The sequence below is a fragment of the Grampus griseus genome (genome assembly GCF_964374135.1).
Source record: "Grampus griseus genome assembly, chromosome: X".
Taxonomy (NCBI): domain Eukaryota; kingdom Metazoa; phylum Chordata; class Mammalia; order Artiodactyla; family Delphinidae; genus Grampus; species Grampus griseus.
Window position 1 is genome coordinate 42160360 of NC_138999.1, and position 16896 is coordinate 42177255.

General features: G+C 51.3%; 1 protein-coding gene across 1 annotated transcript; it reads right to left on the reverse strand.

Annotated features, from left to right (window-relative positions):
* Positions 1-2772: 2772 nt before the first annotated feature.
* SLC38A5 (solute carrier family 38 member 5) lies at positions 2773-11768 on the reverse strand. Its single transcript, XM_082681492.1, has 16 exons — positions 11737-11768; positions 10255-10308; positions 10100-10175; positions 9644-9759; positions 9480-9553; positions 8831-8923; positions 8626-8704; positions 6836-6918; positions 6465-6523; positions 6241-6363; positions 5950-6029; positions 5209-5309; positions 4845-4960; positions 3893-4037; positions 3696-3799; positions 2773-3195 (listed from the first exon to the last, which is right to left on the reverse strand). Exons 2-16 carry the CDS (start codon positions 10305-10307, stop codon positions 3094-3096), a joined length of 1404 nt encoding a protein of 467 aa, XP_082537618.1. The 5' UTR covers position 10308; positions 11737-11768; the 3' UTR covers positions 2773-3093.
* Between the last annotated feature and the right edge of the window lie 5128 nt (positions 11769-16896).

Here is a 16896-nt window from a genome sequence, read left to right on the forward strand (position 1 = left end):
CTATTCTTGAGTTCAGTTTTATAGTGTTGTTACTACAGTCACGCATATTTCTGATTCAGTTTATTCTTAGTTTTCTTTAACCATTTTATTGTTGTTGTAAATGGAATATTTTCCCCCGTTATAATTTCTATCTGATTATTGCCAAGAGGTAGGAATACAAGTTGATTTTTGGATATTTATTTTGTGTCCATGCCAACTTACTGAATTCTTTTTTCTAATTCTAATAGTTTTGTTGATCTTCTTGGACCTCCTAAGTATATAATCTCATCATCTGAAAAGAATATTATATTTGCCATCATTTCAAAATATTTACCCCTCTTATTGCACTGGGCATCATGTCCAGATCAATATTGACGAATAGTGATTAATAGTGGGAATAGTGGGCAATGAACACATGAGGACTGAGATTTAAAACATAATACCATTTACAGTTGCTGCCAAGGAAATGAAATACTTAGGTGTAAATCTAATAAAACATGTATAGAACTTGTATGCTGAAAACTACAAAATATTGAGGAAAAGAACCAGAGAAGATTCAACATAGTAAAGGTGTCAGTTTTCCACACTTTGATATACAGACTTAATGCAATTCTTATCAAAATTCCAGCAATATTGTAGCTATAGTCAAGATTACTCTAAAGTTTATGTGGAAAGGCAAAGGAACTAGAATAACTAAAAACAATTTTGAAAAAGAATAAAGTGGAAGGAATCACTCTACTAAATTTCAAGGAATCAGATGTGATGTTGTGGAGAAAATAGACACATAGATCAATAGAACAAAATAGAAAACCCAGAAATAGTTGCACACTGATTTTTTTACAAAATTACAAAAGTAATTCAGTGGAAGAAGGATTGTCTTCTTAAGAAATGGTGCTGGAGCAACTGGATATCCACGGGCTCCCCAAAAAGAACATTGACCTAAACCTCATACCTAATATAAAAATTAATTCAAATGGATCATAGATTTAAATGTAAAACATAAAAATTTAAAACTTGAGCATGATGAAGAGTTCTTAAACATGACACCAAAAGCACAACCCATTAAAAAAAAAAGATAAATTAGACTTCATCAAAATTTAAGTTTCACTCTGCAAGAGACCCTGTTGAGAGGATGATCTCTTTGGGTGGTGTTCAATATGAAGATTTACATTTTTAAGGCCAGGCACTGGAATTTCAAGTTAGCATTTATTATTAAAAAGCAAGCTTGTTGGGCTTCCCTTGTGGCACAGTGGCTAAGAATCCACCTGCCAGTGCAGGGGACAAGGGTTCAAGCCCTGGTCCGGGAAGATCCCACATGCTGCCCCATGTGCCACAACTGCTGAGCCTGCGCCCTGGAGTCCGCAAGCCACAACTACTGAGACCCCGCACCTAGAGCCCATGCTCCACAACGAGAGAAGCCACCACAGTGAGAAGTCCGCGCACTGCAACAAAGAGTAGCCCCCGCTTGCCACAACTAGAGAAAGCCCGTGTGCAGCAATGAAGACCCAACACAGCCAAAAAATAAATTTTAAAAATAAATAATTTGTTTTAAATAAAGCAAGCTTGTTGTGCTTCACTTTAGTGGCAGTGAAGAAGGAAGGAACAGTGAAACAAGGAGTATACAGAAGTAATCAACTCTAGTCAACTGCCCCATTTCTAAATATGGAGAGGAGAAAAAAGATTATATAACTGTAGTGGCTTGTGTATGCACAAAAATTATCTGAGAAGACAAATGAATGTCTCTTAAACACTTGAAAACTTCTTTCATAAAGAAACACATGTGAATTTTAACAGCAATACCATTTTCACCTATTGGGGGGCAAAATTCCATGTTGGCAAGGCTGTGGTGTAATTGGCTGACGGGAGAGCAAAATGGCCACCCTGGCTCCTCCTTGGACCTGTTATGCTTGCTCCTACCTCAGGCCCTCTGCACTTGCTGCTGCCTCTGTCTGGAACTTTGTCTAAATAACCATGAGACTTGCTCCTTCTAGCCAATCGAGGACCCAGCTTCTTGTCCTTTCCTCAGTGAGGTCTCCCTGACTGCCCCCACCCCCCGCCACCACCCCTGGCGTCACAGTCATCACTCATTTTCCTCATAGTGCTCATCTTTATCGGGAATGATTATCTGTTTTCCTCTCTTCTACTAGATCAGAGATCAGCAATTTTTTCCTGAAAAGGGCCAGATAATAAATACCTTGGGCTTTGTGAGCCCTATGGTCTCTGTTGCAACTCCTCAGCTCTGCTGCTGTAGCACTAAAGAACCATCAACAATGTGTAAATGAACAAGCGTGACTGTGTTTTAATAAAACTTTATTTGCAGACACTGAAATTCAATTTCATATTAATTTTCAAGGGTCACAAATTATTCTTTTTATTTTTTTCAATCATTTAGAAATGTGCAAACCATCCTTAGCTTGGGGGACATACAAGAAGGCAGTGGGCTGAATTTTGCCTGCAGGCAATAGTTTGCCCTTTCTTGTGTTAGAACATCAACTTCAGGGGTTATTGTCTGCTTGATACATTGCTATATCCCCAGCACCTAGAGCAGCGCCTGGCAGCCAGTAGGCTCTCAAGAGATATTTCCTGAGTGAGCAAGTGAACAGATCTATGAGTTGTGTAGGGAGCTACTGAACTGTGGAGATATGGGTGAACAGATGAGAGCTGGCAGTCCTACTCTTGGGGCTTCAATTTACCCCTGTGTGAACCTAGGAAAGGTCCCCCAAGAAGTCCTAGAAAGAGATCAAAAAACTGAAGCCAGAGTTGCAATTCAGCATCTTTATTCTTCCCCTTTAGCTCGAGGGTGATCCTGACAAACAGCTTCTGCCAGGAGGAGGCAGAAAAGACTGGGCTGGGCAGGGGCTCCCCAAGGACCTGGCCTCCCCCTCCTCCCATGGGGCTGGAGTTGGGGTTAGGGCCATGATCCAAGCTCGGCATCCCCTGGGGAGGAAGGGAGAGGACCACTCTTCAGCCTCTGTAGCCCCCTCCTCCAACAGCCATGTTGATGGGAACCAGCCACCTCCACACCTCAGGCAGGAGGGACCCGGGTGAGCAGCCCCATCTTACTCCACGTGCGCAGGCACATGCACACGGGAGCCCAGGCGGAGCAGGGCTTGGTCAGTGTCCAGATACATGGCTCTGGCCTGTGGCCCAGTTGGCAAACATGAAACCTAGACTGATCGCCATGAAGAGGACCCCCAGGATACCAAAACACAGAGCCTGTGGATTTGAGGGAGAAAAGATGGAGCTGGTTGGGTACCTACACCCAAGCTCCTCCAAAGGATGTTCCTCAAGCCCTCCACCCCCTCCAGAGAGTGCCCCATTCATTCATGACCCTCCTTTCCTGCTCCCTCTCCTTCCTTAAAACCAGCGCCTTCCTGTGAATCCTCCTTCCATCTTCCTAGAACCCTTCAGGGAGTACTCTCCCGCATCCTCCTTGAAAACATTCCAACCCTCTTCTAAGAGCGCTCCTTCCCATCTGTCTGAAGAATGCTTCCTATAAGCCAGCCCCCTTTTGAGTGCTTCCTGTCTTCTTAGACCCTTCTTGTGCTCTGTCTGCTCAGGCCCTTCCTATGACAATCTCCTTCATTCTTCCAGACCATCTGCCCCCCTCCCCGCCAAGCCTTCTCTTGAAAATGTTCCTTCAACTTCTAGCCATCCTGGAGTGCTCCCTCCGCAGAATGCTCCCTCTTTCCCCAGCCCTCCCCTGGAATGCTCACCTGGATCTTGGGCCACGAGTAGAGGGGCTCCACCTCAGAGGGTACAATGCGGAGGTAGAAGACGCTGGGAAGGATGAAAATGAGGCTGGGGGCTGAGGTGGACCCTGAAGGACAAGCAGGAGGGACAGAATCAATGTAAGTTTGGGGTACAAGGCCCATATTAGGTGGGGTCTGGGACTGGGGTTGGGGGTACTGACCTATAACCCCAAAGATATCCCGGATAGTTGGCACGCAGATGACGAGGACATTGACCAAGACAAGGAGGATCAGGGCTATGGCCACATGGCGTGGCCAGCTGAAGGCCTTGCTTGGGAAGAGCAGCTGCTGCAGAGCCCGGCGGATCTGTGACCAGAGTAGGGTAGGACACAGGTCAGGGCTCAAGCACTACCTCCCCTTCCATGTAGTCATCTGTCTTTAACACCGCCCTCAGTCTGAGATCCCTGATTTCCCCTCCATCTGACTGTCTCTCCACCCTGTCTGACTATCCTTCTGTGCTTCCACCTTCCGAATGAGCATCCTGCCTCCCTTCTGTCTGACAACCCATGACTCTTCCTTCTGTCTGATCATCCATCTATTCCTCCATTCACTGTCTGAAATCTTGTCCTCCTCCTCTATCCAACTATCTCTGCCTCCTCCTGTCTGACAACCCACTTGTGCTTTCACCCTGAGATCCCTGTCCCTCTCTCTCCATCTGACAACCTCCATATCTCCCCCCTCTGTCTAGTCATCCCACCTCTCCATCTGAGAGCCTTGTCCCTCCTACACCTCACTACTCCTGCCTCCACCCTTTTTCTGGCCATCCCTATTTCTCCATCCTGAATGTCTATCTGTGCCTCTTCCCTGTCTGACCATTCCTGCCTCCCTCTTCTGTCTAGCCAGACACCTGCGCCTCCTCCCTCCAACTGACTGCCCCTGTCCTCCTGATTCTTTCTGCTTTGCCATCTATGTCCACCTTGTGTCTGCCCATCTATTTTTTCCCTCTCCGTCCATTTGACAACTCTGCCTTCCCCGTCTGTCCGTCCCAACCTCCTCTATCCAACCATCCATCCACTCCCATCTCCACTGTCCATCCAAACATTCCTGTCTATGCCCTCTACCCATCCATCCATGTCCCTCCGCTCCATGGGCCCACCCTCGCCCCCAACGCACAGGGAACAGCACGACTGGCACAGTGAGAGTCACCGCAAGCAGCACAGCTAGGCGCACACAGAGGATGAGCAGATCCTGCTGGCTGTACATGTGCAGCATCTCCGCCTCCACGCTGCCTGGGACATGGGACATGGGATACGGGATGTGATTGGAGCACCAGGACCAGTGTCCCAGAAACATATACGTGTGCACGCGCGCGCACACACACACAGACGGTGACAAAATCTCCATGTGTGATGCGTACAGTCCCTTTGGAAGCTGATAGGTCTGAGGGCATGGAGGGAAAGTGCTCAGGCTCCTGCCCAGCAGTCTGCCCAGTCCCCACACCAGCTCCCTACCCAACCCTGGCCCCAGCCCCACTCACTGTAGAAGGTCAGGTAGCCAAAGGTCGCTGTGAGTGCATACATGCAGAACATGGCCCCAATGGACACATTGGCCACGGCCTGCATTCTGCGCTTGGAGGGCCTGAGGTATAGAGGTCATAGAACTGTCATGCCCAGACCCCTGGACTTGGTCCAGGCCCCTCAAAACCAGCCCCCACCCTCCAGAGTCCCCTCCTCCCAGAGCTGATGTTCAGCTAGTACACACTGGGATGCTCATCTCTGCCTCCCCTATCTTCTCTGTCCATCCATCTTACCCCATATGACCATCTTTGCTTATCTCTCCGCCCATCTCTGCCTCTCCCTTCCATTAGACTGTCACAGCCTCTCCCTTCATTCTGATCAGTCCCTCTGACTGATCATCCCCAGATCCCCCCATCATATCATCCTTGCCCTCCCTTTGTCCATCCATATCCCTCTCCATCTGACCATCCCCATCTCCAGATCCCATCCATGTATGCCACCCCTCCATCTCATCTTCTCAGCCTGCCCACTTGTCCATTCACACTTGTACTGGATGTTAAAAGAGTAGAATACTTAAGTTCCAATTAGTAAACAGTCACTGCCCTGCATCCCCCAAGGCCTCCTGGCCACCTCAAACCCCTCCCTTGGCACTATCTAGCCACAATCAAGCTACAGCACAAGGACTGTTGTAGGGCTTGCGGCTTATGACTATCGCCCCACCTGCTGCCCCATCACACATGCCCACTTGCCTGCCCACTCACCGGCAGAGTTCCGTGTAGATGGGCAGCACCTCAGGGTGGCAGACAAAAGCAAAAGCCATAATGGGCACTGTGTAGAACATCTGGGGGAGTGGCCCAAGTACAAGAGATTAGAGCCTGCAGGGATCCATCCTCTCCTCCCCATCCCCCCAGCCCCACCACTGCCCTCCATATCAGACACATGGAAGCCCCCAGTGTCTGACACCTGGCTCCACTCTGAGCAGAGTGCACTGTGTGACAGAACCAGAGGACCTGAGTGAGGTGCAAGGCATAGACATACGCCTGCACACCAACCTGTGAGTCAGCTGTGAACATCTGGGCCTCACAGCTTGTGTTGAGGCTTGGGGGGCTCTTCCTCTCCACTTCTGTCTCATTGTGGCCTACAGCACACCCAAGCTGGAACTTCTTATAGATGACCTGGGGGAGGGAGGGTGTGGAAGTGAGGTCAAGCGGAAGGCTATGTCCCAATGCCCCAAACTCCCTCCGCACTTTTTCATGTCCTTCTCCCTCAGACTCACCGAAATGAGGAAAAATAGCATACAGGTCAGAGAGAGACCACTGGTATACCCCAGGTAGCCTGCAAGGGGCAATATATGGAGCCTCAGAAATCAAGGGACCCCCCCAGAGCAAATATCAACCCCCGCAGGCTGGCCTTCAAGGCCCCCTCACCCCAATTTTGCCACACTTTACACAAACTTCTACTTCTATCTGGACCACCCCACCACCACCACACACACACGCACTTAGCAAACTCCTATTCATCTGTTAAAAACCCACACCAAACAAGCTCTCCTCTGGTATTCCACAGCCCTTGAAAGTCGAGATTCTTTGAATCTGGCTCCCCTTCTCTAATTCCACGATCCAATGACCAATTCAGGAAGCCTCTTACCCAAGTGTCTCATGAGGGCCAGTGGCAGGATGATTAACACACTGACAATGATGATGAGGAGGTTTCCCTTCAAGAACCAGTCCCTAAGGAGACAGGTAAACATGGTGAGTAGCTGCCTGCCAAAGAAAACTGTCAGGCAGACGCTCATAGAAGACAGCTGGACAGAGAGGTTTCTGCATGCAGTCAGGAGAGATGGGCTGACCCCTCAGCTGTGAGAAGTCATCCAGGTGGTTGCAGAGACAAATGGCACAAAATGATTGATGGAAACAGCCAGACGGATTATCAGACTGTCAGTCACACACAGTCAGAGGGATATAGCTGGAAACACACACACAGCTGGACAAAACTGTGCCATCAGACCTCAAATGGACATACAACCAGATGAGCAAACAATACCCCACATCAGCCAGACTCACATAGTCCAACACAAGGTACCGTACCAGACACAGAGAGAGTCATGACCCTGGTATGTCTGATAGGTAGAACACCAGTCTGATGATCTGGTAGGCAGGCAACAACGCAGAGTCAGACAAAAAGTCAGAAACACACACGTGTGGTCGTTTGAACAACTCAAGGTTTGTTGAGCACCTGAAAGTGGCAGGGCCGATTTGGCCACACAGTCAAAGATGGAAATAGAGACAGAATCAGCCAGCTGGCCACTCAGTTGGAACCAAGCTCAAAGAAAGAGCAGGATCTGTACAGAGATTGGAGGGAGGTGCCCAGGCAAGATAGTCTGTTAATACAGGATTGGCTGAACAACTGCTCATTTATTCAAAAGAATTTTATTAAGTGCTTACTATGCTCCAGGTATTCACACATTCTCTTTCTACCTTAGACACACAGTTACACAGACATGAACCAACAAAGTACCATTGGTCATATATACAGTGGGAGCTAATTATAATAATTAGACACGCCTAGTCACATAGACTGTCAGCTACCTGGATGGTTTCAGGATCAAACCAAAGATCTAACAGTATACACAGAATCAGCTATCATATACAAACAGTTGAAAAGTTTCAGCCAGCCGATGGATCCAGAATTAAACAGTCAGCTGGATACATACTCAGAACAACAGGCAAACATACATGGCTAGAACCATAATACAGAAGACATATACAGTTGTAGTTGAGGATCACACACAAACAGCCAGAAAGAATTTGCCAGAACGATGGTCACCAAGTTAAACACAGAAAGTTAAACACAAATCACGTATACTTAGCTGGCACCACGGTACACTGCACACACACGTGCACATACTCTCTTGGAGTCAGTGACCATACACTTATAGCTAGACAGATTCAGCCAGCCTAATGGACCCAGAATCAAACAGAATCCACTGGACAGAGAAAGTCAGAGTAAGCAAATGTCAAACACACATGGTTGGAGCCACAGTATACGGGACACAGCTGTAGTCAGCTAGCATACAGATGGCCAGAGAACCTGCCAGTATAAGAGTCACAGAATCAAACCCACGGACAGAGTTTAGGTCAACTGGATAGGTACAGCCACACGGTCAACGTCAGAGTACCCTGCACACACAGAGTCAGCCAGAACAGTCACAAAAATCAACACATGGTCTTACTGGACTCCTGCAGCCAGAGCAACAGTCACACGTACTACTGGCATCACAACACACAGGAATCGCAGTCTGAACAAACTGGCCTGCCCAACTGTCTCAAAATGGAAGACCTGGGGGTCAGCTGGACACACAGTTGAAGCTAGTAGCCAGACCTCACGGGCAGAATCAGTGGTCTGTGGGCCAGAGCCAAGGGGTGTTGCACACTCACCCCTCAGGGTCCATGTCCAGGAAAGTGCCGATAACCAGGGGGAGTTCGGATTTGATGATGAACAGGTAACTGGACATGGCTGGTGCAGGTGGGGGGAGGTGTAAGCAGAAGGATCCCTCTCATCTCCCTCCCACCCCAGCCTGGGGAAGCCCACCTCAGCCCACCCTCTTCCCCCAAGCTGACCCCCACCTCCCAGAGTCCTCACCCCCAACATTGTGCAGACAGATGACCGCGGCCACCACTACCTTCCCCGCAGGCCCCAGCGCCCTCTGTCCCAGCTGTTCATAGGCTCGGATGCCTGGAGGGGAGGGGACCAGAAAGGAACAGATTGTGGGTCGAGGAGCCCAGGCCAGGGGTGAGTTGGAGGCCAGAGAGTCTGGGAGCTGAGGAGCTGGGGCTTGGGCTAATTGGGCCTCATTGCTGGGAGCTGGAGGTGAGGGCTAAGCAGTTGGGGTTGGAGTCTGGTAGGTGGATCTGTGGCCAGGGAGAAGGTTGGGGGCCAGATGTGGGTAGTTGGGGTCTTGGGGCAGGATATGGACTGAGGCCATGGCAGGAGTGAAGTCTGAGAGCTGGGGGCTGAGGACCGGCAGTCTCAGGGTTGCGGTGCTGGCTCCCATGGGTACGTGTGCTGGAGACTGAGGGGTGGGGGCTAGAAGTGGCGTGGAGTGGTCTGGGGTGGGGGCTCTGGTTTGATGGCCAGACTGAGGGCTGAGGGCTGGGAACCTGGGAGCCCAGATGAGGGCTGAGGGCCAGGGTGCCGTCTGGGGTCTGGAGCCCAGAGAGCTGAGCATGGTGTCTGGGGTCCTGGGTCCAGGATCTGGGGTCCAAGGTCTAGGCTGAGCTCTGGGTCTCACCTACAACACCAGCACAGGTCAGCAGGAGATGGATGGAGTACGAAGACAGAAGAGCGATGCAGAGCAGCAGGGCCCTGTGGCAGATGGCACTGATTGGACTTGGCCCCCAGGCCTCCCGCCTGCCCACCACACCCCTCCCCCACCCCAGACTGCCTAGGACTCACAAGAAGAAGAGGACCCCTGTGTGGGCCATGGCATAGGCCAGCCCCAGGATGCCGCTGCCCATGATGGCGTTGCTGAGGTTGAACACTGACATTCCAAACGATGTCTTCCCCTCGAACTGCGGGTAAGGGGCAAGGCCCAGGCACACATGGGGAGGGGGACCAGGGAAGGAGACCAGTGCCGGGGCCTGGGAAAGACTAGGGAGGAAGCGACTGGGGCAGAGGAGAAGCCCAGGAAGGGCCATCAGAGGAAGGAAAAGGATTTGAAGAGGAGAGCTGGAAAGGGAAAGGCTAGGTGAGATTTTAGAGGGGAGCAGGTGGAAGTGGAGAGGAACAGGGAAGGGTGGGGCAGCGACCAGAGGCAAAACAGCTGAAGGGAATAACCGGGAAGAGGGAGCAGCAGGGGAGGGGCTGAGCTGGGCAAGGTGCAGCTGGGACAGATCCTGTGGGGTCACTCACATCCATGAACTGGGCTGGCTTCCTCCCAGGAGAAGGACTATGGCTGGGCAGGAAGCCCTCGTGCTCCTGCCTGTAGCTAGAATAGGCAGGGAAATTGAGGCTGATGAGAAGGTAATTCTGATCCCTGACCTCAACCCCTTGGGTCCCCGACTCACTCCACAGCACCCCCAGGGAGGGCTCCGTTCATCTTTGGATCCTGCAGTTCCATCCTGTGGGCAGAGAAATGGGGTGGGGGGTTCAGAGATGGAGCAGGGGGGCTTACAAAGTGGGGAGAATTACATGAAGGGGGTCGGGGGGGTCCGATAGTGACAGACAGATAGATATAGAAACAGAGACACAAAGATGAGGTGAGGGGAACAGGAACAGAGGGATTAGAGAGACAGGGAGACAAGTGGAGATAATTGAGACAAGAGGGAGAGGCCGACAAAGAGAGATGAGAGAGAGAGAGAGGGACTCAGGGGAGAGACGCCAACAGTTACTCACTGAGACATGGAGAAAAAGAGGGCAGCAAGAGGTAGAGGGGTAGAGACAGAGACAGAAGGAGAGAGATACCGACCCCTCAGCAGATGAGATGGCCATTTGGAGCTGGGATAGCCTCTCCTCCCAGACCCCAGACTCACTCTCTCTTGCTGTCTGTCTCTTCCCTGCCCCGGTCCCCCGCGCACCCCCCTCTTCCCTCCACCCTCACCGAGTGGTCATGCCTCTCACTCCTTACAGGGACACGTGTCCGCCTGACTGCCCCACCCCTCCTAACGCCCCCTACCCCCCTCCTCCCCGCCCGGGCCGCCAGCCTGAGCCCAGAGCTGATGCAACCTGTTGGAGGGGCTGAGGATGGGAGGCGGGCTCAGCGACCCCAGCCCCCCACAACCTGGACGCGGCAAACTGCTCTCTGCCACAACTCTGAATATTCTCACTGGAGGCCAAAAGCAATTCCCCAAACTGAACCCCCCTCCAGGGATAGAAGTGACCCAGGGACCCTCATTTAATCCCCCTTCTAGGGACTAGAGAGGTATTTTCTGGGACCCTTGTCAAGTCTTAAACACTCCTATTCCAGTAGAAGTCACTTTAGAGACACTTCCAGACTTGAGATCCTTTCTGGGCTTGGGGTGTCTCAGGAACATGGCCAAGCCCTAATTTCCCCTCCCGAAGAGGAGCTGTCTCTGAGACAATCATCAAAAGCCCCCTCCCAGGGCCTGATGTGTTTCCTGGGGTGGGGTGTCTCTGCAATCCCCACGCAAGCCTGGAGCCTCCCTCTTCTGGACGGAGTGTCTCTGAAGAAGCCCCCAGCCCTGAACTCACTTCCTGGGAACGCCGTATCTCAGAAACCCCCATTCAAGGTCCCCATCATGACTAAAACTCCCTCCAGGAAACCCCCTACTCAAGCCCTGAATCCCCTTCCTGGGTCGGGGAAGGCTCTCAAGGAGCCCCTTCGTCAGCCACGAGCACCCTCTGGAGCCTCCCACCCACTCCTGAATTCATTTCCTGGGATCAGGGTACCAAAAGGATTCCCCCTCCCATTCAATTCCACACTAGTGCTAAAAATGCCTCCAGGGAGCCCCTGAGCCCTCTCCCAGGACCCCCATTCGTGCCCTGGGGACTCAGGAGCCCCCCTCGATGGCCAGCACCCGCCTCCTCACCTTCCTGCTCCTCTCAGCTCTTGAAGCGGCAGCAACTCAGAACTAGGGCTCTGGGACCCCGCCGGGCGGCAGGGCTCCCGCTCACCCAGACCCTGCCTTCCCCTGCCCTCTGACCAATCAACTCCGCCGGGCTTGCTCGGCGGCTAATCAGCACTGCCCGGGCCCCATCTGGCAGGCGGATTTTTTTTTCCTGTAAAGTTTTAACTTTAATTCAGTTTCCCTCTTCTGGTTCTGGGCAGGGGGAAGTCGGGGGGAGGTGTGCCTCCCTTCATCTGAACCCACATGGAGGGAAACAGAGGTTTCGGGGGAGGTGGGGGAGATGGGCTGAAAGATCAAGGGAGTAGATCCACTCCTAGAGAGAGGGACAGACGGAACTGACTCAGGGGTCAGACATACAGTGGGATGGGATGGATGGCAGGAGGAGAGACAGAAATAGGAAGAGAAACAATCCCAAATAGAGACAGGCAGGCAGAAGAAACAGCACAAGGACAGACAACAGGAGGGGACAGAAAGGGTATGAGGGAGTGGTAGACAGGCAGAGGGGCAGTCAGCGAAGAAAGAGACTCAGAAACGGTGGGCAAGGAGAGGCTCTCGCAAGCTCCTGGATGAATGCAGATGGACAGGTGGACACAGCCAGACACATCCCCAAACAGAGATTAGGAACAGACACACTGGCTCAAAGGGACAGAGCAAGTCCTGCTGAGGCAGAGAGACACATGGAGGGGCAGGTGGCAACAGGCAGAGAAAGTCAGATTCAGGCAGAGGAGCAGACAGACCTGGGGACAGCAGTGGGACAGGTGCAGGGAGAGGCACAGCCAGGCCACCAGAGGCTGACATCAGACAGACAGCCCAGCCGAGAGAGGACCCTAGATCTTGGGGGGGTCCCCAGAGGGAGGCAGGGAGGGCACTTGTAGTTGGGCGGGGAGTGTGGATACACACTGTCTGCAAACTAGGCACACCCTGAAGTCCTGGACCCCAGCCTAGGCATTGGGTGGAGCCTGTCCACACCCTAACGGAGGAGCCCCACTGTCTGTCTGCCTGTCTCTCTTAAATAGGGGTCTGTCAGTTGACTCCATTCGGGCATGTGACAGGCATGTCTGTCCCAGGCAAAGCATGTGTCTCCCGCAGGAAGTCAGGCGGGGTGGACATGGGGTCCAGGCCCGACTCGACTGGGCTGTTTGTGGCCCAGGTGGACAAGAGGCCTCTGTCCCGGCCCCTCCACCCACCTGCCCGCCCCCCACAGGGAGCACAGAATTCCCGGAAAGGCCAGGGGCTGGCTGGGGCTTCAAAGCTAGCCTGGAGGCTCCCACCCCACTCGCAGTGGGAGGAGGGTGAGGGATGGGGCGTTCACTTCCCCACAGCAGGAGAGAGACTCCCGCACAGTCAGGGATCACAGCCCCATCCAGGGGCTTAGAGATGGAGGCAGGCTCGCCATCACCCACAGAGGTACAAACTCGCATGCAGACTCCCAGCCACACACAGAGAATATAGGCTGACCAATACGAACACGCGCAGATGGCACATGGAGAGCCCAGGCCATGGGACAGCCACATATAGCCACACAGAGTGACTTAGTCTGATAAGTATCATCACCCACTGAGCCGCACACAGAGATCACAGACGGATGCAGTGATAGGCTCACACTGCTTTACAGCCACTACAGACTCACAGACATCGTCACCCACGGACTCACAGCCACACCAAAGAGAACCAACAGGCAAATCACACACAGACTCACAGCCACACACGGAGCCAGAGCACACAGACAGATATGATTCCACAGAGCCGACAACATCATACACAGGCCCAGCATCTCCAACACACGTGATTCCAGGTTCAGATGACCCTGGAGGCCAACGTCCAGGTTCAGCCTCTATCATGATACCTCTGTGCATGTGAATTTGTGTATGAACTTGCGACCACATACAGCTCTGGTCACAGAGAGAGAGGCACCCACAGGCAGACACGATTGTACAGACAGAGAAGCCGCAGTTACAGACACGTGCACAACTGCATTCAAGCAGATAGGTGCACACAGCCGTGTATACACAGCTATTCACACAAATCAAGTCGGGGAAGACACGCACAGGGAATGCATATGTAGGCGCACAAACTGGAAAAACAGGGATGCAGAGAGTACACTCACTATCATTACAAAGAGGAAATGCAGAAAATACACCTAAAGCTGCATGAAGAGGAAACAAGGGAACATACACTGGCACCAGAAGAAATGCCCTTAGGGAGCACACACCTATAGCCACTCACCGAGGAGAGAGGCAAACATGGTGCCAGAGAAGAAAGACACACAGACGTCGGAGACACACACACAGAGGAGAGACAGATAAACACACTTCTCACCCACGAGCATTACAAAGGAGACACATAAGCACCCAGGGAACACACACACACACACAGCCCCATATAGATGAATTGCGCAAGCAGATGGGACCAACACACAGTTGTCAAAAAGGAAACACACGAGTTGGATAGGCAGCGATAGACACAAGACACAACCAGGCAAGTAACATAGTAAGACACACGTGGAACTCACATACATGTGTTTGTTGCTGGGAACATGTACAGGTAGCTGAGATACCCTCAGGGTATTCATACACAGGCGCGCGGGCACAAGCCAGCGGGTGCACACACACACGCCACTCCACCGTCTATCCCGGCCTACTCCGTGTCTCTCGTCTCTCTCCTCTTCCCCCCTGAGAGCCATTAAACATCTGTGCTTCAGGCCAGCCAGGGAAAGAGACACCTGTCAGCAGAGGCCTTGGCCCAAATGACTAAGGGGCGGGGGACGGGGACTGGTTAGGCAGGTGTCTAGATTCCAAGAAAAGTTTGAAGTGTCCCATCCAAAGAACTAGTGAAACTTCAACAAAAAACAGATGCCCTCACCCACCACCTCCCAGAGCAGCTTCCTCCTCTGATCACTGTCCTCCCCTCCAAGGGCCAGCCCTGCCCTCCAACATTGCCCAGCACAAGGCCACCTGGGCACACAGCTGGAGGTCAATGAATGCTACTTATCAAGTGTCACATTATCATCATTATTTTTATTTCTGCCGAGTGAACTCTTCTAGGGGAGGGGCAAACCTTCATCCAGCTCTGCACCCCATAGCTCAGCTAAGTTTCAGGGCATTGCAAATAGCAGGTGTTCCACATATGCTGGTAGGAGGAAAAACAAAGGGAAAGTGAAATCTGGCTGCAGAGGCAGCCTGCTTTAGAAGGAACAGATGTCTTTAAGCTTGACAGAGGCCTTGAGGCCGTGCCAGGGATAAGAACGCTTTGTTCGTTCATCAAAGTAGGGCCCTTTCTCAGGGTCATTTAAGGCTTTTGTTGGTTCATTAAAGCAGACCCTCGTGGGACACTTGGGATTCCTATCGAATCTATTAAAAGTCAGTTTAGGATCTTGTCAGTTCTTCTAAGCAGACCCCTGCTTTTCATTAAAACACTGCTCAGCAGTCTTCAGGGGAGGGAGCCACGGAGCAAAGCAGTTAACAACGCAAGCTTTCCCAGCTCTGCAACTTAGGAGCTGTGCGGCCAGGAGCAAGTTTCGAAACCTCACTGTTTCAGCTTCCCACAGGGCTTACTACTGCCTAACTCAGCGTCATGGGGAAGATTGAATGAATTAATACAGGTGAAACGCTAAGAACAATGCTTGACATACAGTAATCGCTCAATAACATCTTTGTGAAAGGAATTAATGAACTCTTCTCTGCGAGTGAAGGCATCCCCCCACTGAGCTGGGTTTGGATTCTAATCTCTCCTTTCATGCAGGCTCCCCACGGATAACACTTCCGTCCCTCAAAGCAGCCCCTGGACGGCAAGGCTTTTTGAGTCAGTGTCTGGTCCCCTGCACCTGGACCACCCCCGTCTTTCCCTCACGTGGTAAGATGCCCTCCAGCACAGGGCCGGCCTGGCAGCTCCCCTCTCCTTGACCTTTTCAGGAGGCTGAGGGGAGGACACCTTTACACTCAGTGGGGTGCTGGGTGGGAGCTGCAGGCGGACACCCCACTTCGGGAAGAGCCTGGGGAGTTCAGAGCCTGGCTCCTGTCCCCCAATCCCCCCAGCCCTGCTGGAGGAAGCAAGTTTCTTTGCAAAAAATTAAACATCCTCTTTGTGAGAGGCAAGAAAACAGGAAGCATCCCACAGGGTGAACATGGGCCCCCATTGCCTGGCACCCCCTCCTCTCTGTGGAGCAGCGCCTGGTGGCTTGAACCCTTGCTTTCTCACACTTGCTCACCTCTGCAGGGGAGCCATGTTCCCACCGCCCCCCACAATGCCCTTGAACTCCGCTGAGAAGCTCTGACTTCCTCCCTGGCTCTCCAGGGTCTCTGCGCGGCTGTCTACACCTCCTCCCAGGGCCCCACATAAATGCAGAGCACACCACTACGGAAAGAGTGAAGGAACAAAGCAACAAAAGGGTGAATTCAGCAAACATCTATTGAACACCACCTGTGTGCCGGGCCTTATTCTAGGCGCCAGGGAGGCAGCAGTGAACAAAACAACAGAAACCCCTGCCTAGCGAAGCTCACATTTCTAAGGAATGATGAATCTATCGTTCAGTTGTTTGAATACTCGCCAAGCTCATTCCCACTTCAGGGTCTTTGCACTTGGTGTTCCCTCTGCCTGGAATGCTCTTCCTCCAAATACTCCTAGGGTGTGCTCCCCTTCAGGTCTCAGCTCAAATGTCACCTCGTCAGAAAGCCTTCCCTGAACACACTGTCTAAAATAGCAATTCAATCCCTGTTACTCTCCAATCCTTTCACCCTCCTTTATTATCCTTCATAGCTTTTATCATCACCTGACATAACATATTTATATACTTAATAGTATATTTCATTTAGTAGTTACTTTAGTAAGTAGATATGTATAGATACTAGCAGATTTATATATATATATCAGCATATACATTTATATAAGATATGTATATTTTATAAACTATACAAAAAAGCATAGATATATTTCCACATGACATATTTATATTTATTTGCTAATATATAATTTATATACTAGTAAATATTAGACATCACTATATATTTCTATATCATCACATACGCAGTAAATGGCATATGTTTACACATAGAATATATATATATATATTCTCCTTTGTCTCCTTTTCCTCATCTGTAAACTGGGGAAAACACAGCTATTATT

Bases quoted from the DNA above. Each gene is read 5' to 3' on its own strand.
- SLC38A5 (XM_082681492.1), bottom strand. From the start codon at position 10,307: ATGGAACTGCAGGATCCAAAGATGAACGGAGCCCTCCCTGGGGGTGCT. The intron at 5,310-5,949 runs GTGAGTGGGCAG...TCTATACCTCAG, and splicing joins ATCTACACGGAACTCTGCCG to GCCCTCCAAGCGCAGAATGC. The intron at 3,800-3,892 runs GTCAGTACCCCC...CTTGTCCTTCAG, and splicing joins GGATATCTTTGGGGTTATAG to GGTCCACCTCAGCCCCCAGC.